The 8,627-nt window shown below is 36.6% G+C and overlaps 1 protein-coding gene across 1 annotated transcript in view; it reads right to left on the bottom strand.

The window, feature by feature from the left end:
* The window catches only part of LOC311629329 (thioredoxin domain-containing protein 3-like), a gene marked incomplete at both ends in the record, with an annotated part of 70,640 nt that overhangs the window by 10,012 nt on the left and 52,001 nt on the right, over positions 1–8,627 (bottom strand). Inside the window, 4 exons of the mRNA XM_084897303.1 lie at positions 466–573; positions 1,253–1,397; positions 6,526–6,695; positions 7,981–8,171. Of these exons, the coding sequence (XP_084753429.1) occupies positions 466–573; positions 1,253–1,397; positions 6,526–6,695; positions 7,981–8,171 (614 nt within the window). The remainder of the gene's footprint in view (positions 1–465; positions 574–1,252; positions 1,398–6,525; positions 6,696–7,980; positions 8,172–8,627) is intronic.

The following is an 8,627-nucleotide window of genomic DNA, read 5'->3' on the forward strand; positions in this document are numbered from 1 at the left end:
TTTACAGAGCACTTCCTATGTGCGAGGTAGCAAACCATGTGTTAAGTTGACTGCAAAGTTTAGTTGACTAACTTAGTAATGGCTCCTGCCAAAGTAGAGACTACTTATTAAGTCAGCCATAATTGACTTGAAATGTTTATGATCCACATCCTTCTCAAAAGAATCTCTCCAAAATAGTGGAGGGGTTGCAATTTCTGCCAAGAGTTGGCCTTTTGCCTGGGTACCCATCACTTAATCCCAGCTCCCAACCAAGCAGCCTGCAGCCTTCTCTTGCAAAACCTTGGCAGGACTCATGTTGGCACTGGGCTATGCTTCTAGCCAATGGCAGTCCACTCTGTCCCAGGAAGTTTAGCTACTCTGAGAACCCCCTTTGAACCAGAGTCATGGTTCCTATATCCCACATCTAAAGGGGAATTATAATTGCTCCTATGAAAAACAGTTTGGGACCTATGATATGAATCCAACCTGTTTGGAAGAAATTGTTTAGCTTCTTCAACGGTACTTGGTCCAATTAACTCTTTCCAGTGTTGTAAACCATTTTCTCTTACTAAAACAAGAGCTAGAGATGGACCACTGTTAGAAAATTAAAAACAAAGTTAATAAAAATCTGACTCAGTAGCTAATTATATGTAGATCATAAAAGTATATTTGTTAAATAGACTACAAAGAAAGTCAAGATAAACCTTTTATCAAATCTAAAATTAATTTCCATTGGTATATTATTAAGAGCATAATTATAAAAGGATGGAAGCAGAGAAATGAAAGGGGAAAGGGGGCTTTGGTTCTAATAGAATGGTTCCTGCATTGTTCCTCTTCTCCTGCTGAGCTACATCCTCTTGCTGGATTTCTGCCCCAGCTGCTACTTCACTGACACTTTTAGGAACCTGACAGATTTCTAGCTTCTCATGCCTCTCCTAGCTCCTTAGGATTCCCAAAGCCCTTGAGCATCAATCAGTTCTCTGCTTGGAATTGATGACGCTGCACACCCTGGATTTCTGGCATTTAACTCATCTGGATTCCAGCAACTTCACCTGGGATATTGCCATTGCTCCAGTAACAGTCCAGGAGGACTAGACAAGACAGACAGTTGAGCAGAGAATCGACATGGGAGGGAGACTGGCTCAAAAAGCAGACTCAGCACTTGTTTACAAAATGGAGAGGCTTGGCAACTTGAGCAAAAAGAAAGGTTAAGAGATTTAAATAATTCAAAAATAAACTAGACTGTGCTTTCTACACTGGAAATTTATTTTACCTGCTCATGTATCTTATCGCATTTTCAAAATAATCTTCATTTTCATATTCCTTGCACAGTTTTCGTGCCTCTTCTTCTGATAACACCAGTTGTCTTTGCATCAGTATATGAAAGCCTTCATTAAGAATAATACTCAAAACATCCTCTATATGAAAAGTTTTAAATTGCTAGGTTATTGGTTATATACACAATATAGAATATATTATCATGAGTGTATAGAATACATTTTTTATTCTCTTATGAAATCTAGAAATTTGCAAAAATACCTCATTAGATTTTAACTTAAGGTGAACAGTATTCTTAACATATTAAATTATAATGGTATTTCCATTTTTACATGACATGAGAATCATACATACACACATACATACACACACACACACACACACACACACACACACTCATTAGCAAATATTTTCTATACTATATGCTTTCTCTCTAAGATTGGCATCAAGGCAGAGCTCTCACCTCTCACTACTCCTATTGACATCAAACTGGAAAACCTAGTTAATGAAATAACACAAGAAAATAAAATAAAGCGTATACAGATAGGGAAGGAGAAAATAAAACTGTCTTTGTTCATAGATGATGTGATTGTCTATGTAGAAAACCCAAAGAAACAACAACAAAACTCCTCAAACTAATAAGAGACTATTATAGCAAAATTGCAAGTTACAATTAAGCACAAAAGGAAATGACTTTCCTATATACTAACAATGACATTGGAATTTGAAATTTAAAACAATACAATTTACATTAGTGAACAAAAATGCTTCCCTGACAGTTTGACTCAGTGAATAGAAGAGTTGGCCAATGGACTGAAGAGTCATGGGTTCAATTCTGGATAAGGGCAGGTACCTCATTGGCAAGCTGGATTCCATGCCTCAGACATGTGTGAAAGGCAACCAACTGATGTGTCCACAAGTTATTTTGTGGATATGGATATTGAAGAACTGATGCTAAAGTTTATATGGAAAGACAAAAACCCAGAACAACCAACTCAATATTGAAAGACAAAAACAATTTTTGAGGACTGATAACTACCCACTTCAAGATTGACTATGAGACTACCATAACCAGCTCTGACACAGTGACTCAGGTGGTTGAGCATCATCCCATGAGCCCGAAGGTCACCAGTCAGAGTACATGCCCAGGTTGCAGGCTCCATCCCCATTTGGGAGTGTTCAGGAGGCAGCTGATCGGTATTTCTCTCTCACATCAATGTTTTGTTTTGTTTTTCTCTCTCTCCATCTCCCTTCCTCTCTTTCTAAATAAATAAAAAAAATAAATAAATTAAACACATTTATAAAACTACTGTAATCAAGTTAGTGAAGGATAGGACAAATAATAGACACATAGATCAATGGAACTGAATAGAAAACCCAGAAATATACCCACATGAATATGTCAACTCAAGTGTGACAAATACTAGTAAGCAAAGATAATACAGTGGAGCAATGATAGTCTTTTCCACAAATGGTGCTGGAACAATTGGACACACACATGCAAAATTTAATCTAGGCATAGACCTTATATCTTTTACAAAAATTAACTGAAATCGGATATAGTCCAAAATGTAAAATTCCAACCTACAAACTTTCTGAAAGATAACAGAGAAGGAAATTCTGAGAACGTTTCAGTGTTTAAATTTATTTTTTAATTTAAACACTAAAAGAGCAATAAAAATACCTGACAAGTTGGACTACATTAAAAACAGAAACTTGCCAAAACCGGTTTGGCTCAATGGATAGAGCATTGGCTTGGGGACTGAGGGGTCCCGGGTTCGATTCTGGTCAAGGGCATGTACCTTGGTTGCAGGCATATCCCCAATAGGGGGTGTGCAAGAGGCAGCTGATCGATGACTCTCTCTCATCGATGTTTCTGACTATCTCTCTCTCTTCCTCTCTGTACAAAATCAATAAAATATATTTTAAAAAACAAAACAAAACAAAAAAACCCCAGAAACTTTGTAGTAAAAGACACTGTTTAAAAGACGCAGAGTCCAAAACCTAGAAAAATCTTTGCAAACTACAGATATTTAAAGGATGTGTATTCACAATAAGCAAAAAACTCACAATTCAACAATAGGTAAACAAGTAACTCCATTAAGAAATGGGGAAAACATCTGAAGAGACATCTCACCAAAGAAGATATAGAAATAGAAGTTATCATATGAAAAGATGCTCAGTACCATATGTCATTACACAATTGTGAATTAAGACAACAATGTGATACCATTACATACTTATTAGAATAGAAAAAAATCTAAACAACCACCTGCACAGCAACAGAAACTCTCATTACTTGCTGGTTAGAATTGAAAATGATAAAAGGCACTTTAGAAGGCATTTGACAGTTCTTACAAAGCTAAACATAATTTAACCATATCATCCAGTATTCAGGCTCCTAAGTATTTACCCTGCTGAGGTGAAAACTTATGTCTACACATGCAAAAAATCACATATTAATGACTATTTCAGCTTTATTCATAATTACCAAAAACTGAAAGCTACAAAGATGTCCTTCAATAGGTAAGTGGAAAAACTTTGGTGCATCTACAAAATGGAATATTATTCAGCAACAAAAGGAAATGAGCTATCAGGTCACAGAAAGATATGGCAGACTCTGCCAAAACCGTTTGGCTCAGTGGATAGAGCGTCTGCCTGTGGACTGAAGGGTCCCAGGTTCGATTCTGGTCAAGGATATGTGCCTTAGTTGGGGGCACATCCCTGTTGGGGTGGGAGGGAGGATTGTGCAGGAGGCAGCTGATTGATGTTTCTTTCTTATTAATGTTTCTAACTCTCTATCCCTCTCTCTTTCTCTCTGTAAAAAAAATCAATAAAATATTTTTTAAAAGATATGGCAGAGTCTGAAATTCATATTAAGTAAAAGAAGAGGCTACATACTATTTGATTTCAACTCTTTGACCTTCTGGAAAAGGCAAAACTAATCTACTAGAGACACCAAAAAATCAGTGGTGGCCTAAGCATAGGTGGGCAGAAGGGAGGAATGGCTAGATGACTCCATTCTGTATGGTACTGTAAAGGGGACACATGATATGCATGCATCAAAACCCATAGAATGTACAAAATAGAGAACTTTAATGTGAACTATGGATTTTGGCCAATAACAATGTATCAGTATTCATTCATATCAGAATAATATGTTAATAGGAGAAACGGTTAAGCAGGAATATGGGAACTCTGTACTATATTAATTTTTCTATAATTTTATAGCTGTCCTAATTTTAAAAATCTATTCATTTAACAAGTATAGAAATATTTTAAAGGGCAAACAAATCATTCCAAGGAAGAAAACTATAGGACCAGATAGTTTTGCCATTAAATCCTGGTAAGTATTTAAGAAAGATGTACTATCAGTTAGAAACTGTCCCTTCCAGAAAATACAGAGGAGTGACAACTTATTTTATGAGGCCTGCATTATGCTGACACCAAAACCAGATAAAAACATTACAAGAAAACAACAAATAATCCTCCTGAATATAAGCATGAGAGTCCTCAACATAAATATTTTGTCAAAAGGGACAATATACAATAACTAAATGTGCTTTATCTAGAGAATGCAAAGCTGCTTCAACATTCAAAAATCACAGTAATTGCCACATCATCAAACTCAAGGAAAAGCAATAATCACTGTAGTAGATGCAGAAAAAATCTTTGAGAAAATGCAACATCCATACATGATTTTTTTTTAAAATCCCCAAACTAGGAATAAGTGGAAATTTCCTTAATTTGATAAAAGATATATAGCACTAACATTACTAGTATACTTAACTAGAGGACCAATGCATAAAGAGTAGGCCTTCCTGCCTCAGGCTGCTGGCACTGGCTACCCTCTGGTACCCGGGACCAGGCTTTTGCCATAGGGGGAGGCCTGCCCACCTGCCGTAGCCCACTGGTCAGTGGTCTGGGCCTCCGTCTTTGGGGCAATCATGGAGCCCCCCAATTGATCTCCCTGCCGCCGGCTGGTGGCCTGGGCCTCCCTCCACTGGGCAACCATGTGGCGATGGCCAGGCCCCCAACAATAGCATCGCACCCGCCTTGGCTGGCCTGGCACCAGTGGGTGTCATAGCGTGGTTCTGAATGGTCATCCGGATGGTCGTCCTAATGGTCATTCCGCCATTTGGCAGTTTGGTCGATTTGCCTATTACACTTTTATACATAGAATGGTAAATAAAAAACTGGGTGCTTTCACTGTAAGGTCAGGAACAAGGCAAATTTGTCTACTCTCACCTCTCCTAGTCAACACCCTACAGGAAAGCCTAGCCAATCAGTCCAAAGATGCAAGCAAAAGGAATAAAGGTATACAGATTGTCTTGATTTGCAGTGTTATTATTGTTTACATCAGTAGTTCTTGGCCAGAAATTTGATCCCCCAAGAGTGCACTTGACAATGTCTGGAGACATTTTTTGTTGTCACAACGGGGCATAGTGAGTGGGTAGAGTGTGCAGGGATGCTACATCTGATGAATAGAGGTCAACGGTGTTATAAACATTTTGCAATGCACATGACACAGCCTCCCTCAACCAAAAACTATCAATTATCTAGTCCCAAATGTAAGTAGGTCTGAGATTGAGAAATCCGGATCTGCATAGAAATTCCTAAGGAGACGACATCAAAGCTTCTAAAACTGAGTTCAGCAAGTCAGAGAATGCAAGGCCAATATTAAAGTATTTTTCATACACTAGGAATGAAATAGTGTGAAAGTATGGTTTCTGATCTTACTCTGCATTCCACTCTGCTATGTGAATATAGGATTAGATTAAAAATAATTAGCACTTTTTTAAGTGTAGGCACTGTATTTATGTTTTCTTATTTTCATCTGACTTTTTTGTTCTTTTTTAAATTTTATTTTCTTCTTTTTCAATTAGTTTGCATTCAATAACATTCTGAATTAGAAGAAAGAAAGAGACCTGATAAAGCATCTTTTACAAATCATACTATTAATGAGGGGTTGACTCAAGCTTTGAATTAAGGCATTTCAGAAATGAAAACTGCCAATTTTTATTATATAATAATCCCTGCCATGTTAAAATCTTCTCTCACACATTTATAAACTGGAAAATACTTTGTAAAACTCTTTACTGCAAGTTGTTTTATTATTGAAAATTTGTAAATTAATATTAACTAAATTTCTTACTTTAGGTTTTTTTTCTTCAAAGTTAAGTCCTAAAATAATATATTTTAATGTAATTACACTAGGGTTTATTCAAATCCATTTATGAAATAAACAATTTGTACCTTATTTCTTACCTTTCTTTGCTTGAAAGAGATCTGGTCGAAGTAATGCCAGTATCTTTTCTACTTTCATGTTTTTGAAATCAGGGAAGAAGATATCAATAAACTTATGAACATTTTCTTCATCCTCTTCAACATCACAAAACTGATGTATATTTTCTTTATCCAGATATTCTTCTAAAGTGCTGAAATTCAAAATATAATTTAAGATTATAAGATGAAGTTTAATAGCCATGACAGAAAATTAAAACTGATAATATGTTTACAAATAATTCAGAGTTTAGTAAAACAAATAAAAGTCTAATTTCACATAAAGATAAATTGCATTTCTCTATCACATCAAAAATATAAGCCAGTCAGAGAAAGATATGTATCACATGATCTCACTCATTTGTGGAATATAATGGACAACATAAACTGATGAACAAAAATAGATCCAGAGACAGAATCATCAGACAGACAGTCAAATCTCAGAGGGAAGGCAGGAGAGAGTGAGTGGGGTAAGAGATCAACCAAAGAACTTGTATGCATATAAACATATCCAATGGACACAGACAAAGGGGGGCAGGCGTAGGCTGAGAGACAACAGTGGGGTAATGGGGACATGTAATACTTTCAACAATAAATAATTAAAAATAAATAAAACTAATTAATTAATTAATGAAATAAACAGAAGGATACATAAATAAATAAAGTATTTAATTCAACTTTTTGTTGACCCAATCCAAAGATCAATTAAATGAAATTATGTATGTTTGACTTCATGAGAGGGTAAAAAAAAAAAAACAAAGAAATATTTAAAAACCTTTTTCTTTCCTCTGGGTACAGATTTTCAGATAGTTTCTATTTTTTCTTCTAATTTTGTCTTTGAATCCAAGGTTTTTGTAGGAGCATACTTTGTATTTTCATATAGATAAGATATTTTGATCCTCCTTTTATTGTTTAGTTCCAATTTTATTGTACTAAAAAATGTGTTGTGAAATCTTCTTTTAAAAAACAATTGTTGCCCTAGCTGGTTTGGTTCAGTGGATAGAGTGTAGACCTGCAGACTGAAGGGACCCAGGTTCAATTTCAGTCAAGGGCATATGCCTGGGTTGTGGGTTCGATCCCCAGTAGAGGGTGTGCAGGAGGCAGCTGATCAATGGTTCTCTCTCATCAGTGATGTTTCTATCTCTCTCTCCCACTCCTATACTCTCTGAAATCAATAAAAATGTATTTATTCTCACACATCTAGAGGAAATGATGAACAACATAGACTGAGGAACAAAAACAGACTCAGAGAAAGAGAAGCACCAAAAACACTTTCAAAACTCAGAGGGAAAGTAGGGGAGGGTGGGGGTAAAGGGGAAGAGATCAACCAAAGGACTTGTGTGCATGCATATGGGCATGCAAATATCTTGAGATATTTGGACATCACTTTTCATTACCTACTAAGACCTTGCAAATCATAAGTTCTTGGTCTTGAGCTACCTGTCCCACTTTTTCTTCACCACTGGAGATGTGTCCATCTCAGGTTGATCCTCAGGTGGTTCTTGCGGTTTGGTCTCAGGTTCAGTTATAATTTCTTCTTCCCAGAAAAATTCTTGTTTCTTGTTTCGAGATACAACTAGAACACAGCTTAGGCTAGTTGTCATTAATGAGACAAACTCTTCAAAATCAGGCTACAAAATAAAATGATAAACTGTTCAGGCTCCTGAAATGGATAAGCTAACATGGCAGCTACTACCTAAGTCAAGTAGCACCTTCTCCTTCAAGATCACTGGGCAAGGGAATGGCATCCTAATAAAGGTCCAGTTACAGACACATCTTTCAAGGATTAAAGTTCAAGGCCAGCAGGGATTGATTTTAAAGATAGTCTAGTAACTATTCTCAAACTCTAGGAGGTTTCCAACTCATCTGAAGGGCTTGTTATGTAAACACAGGTTTCTGGAGTCCAATCCCAGAGTTGATGATGCAGTAGATTTAGGGTGGGTCCCAGGAATTGGATTTTCTCCAAAGCTCCCAGGTCATGCTGACATTGCTAGTCTAATCCTTTCAGAGATGCTTAGAGTGGTGCAGCTAGTTTACAAAGTGCAGTGCAGTAGGACTTTCTCTATGATGACAAACATGTTCTGTGC

Source organism: Pipistrellus hanaki, assembly GCF_964339955.1.
Source record: "Pipistrellus hanaki genome assembly, chromosome: 10".
NCBI lineage: Eukaryota > Metazoa > Chordata > Mammalia > Chiroptera > Vespertilionidae > Pipistrellus > Pipistrellus hanaki.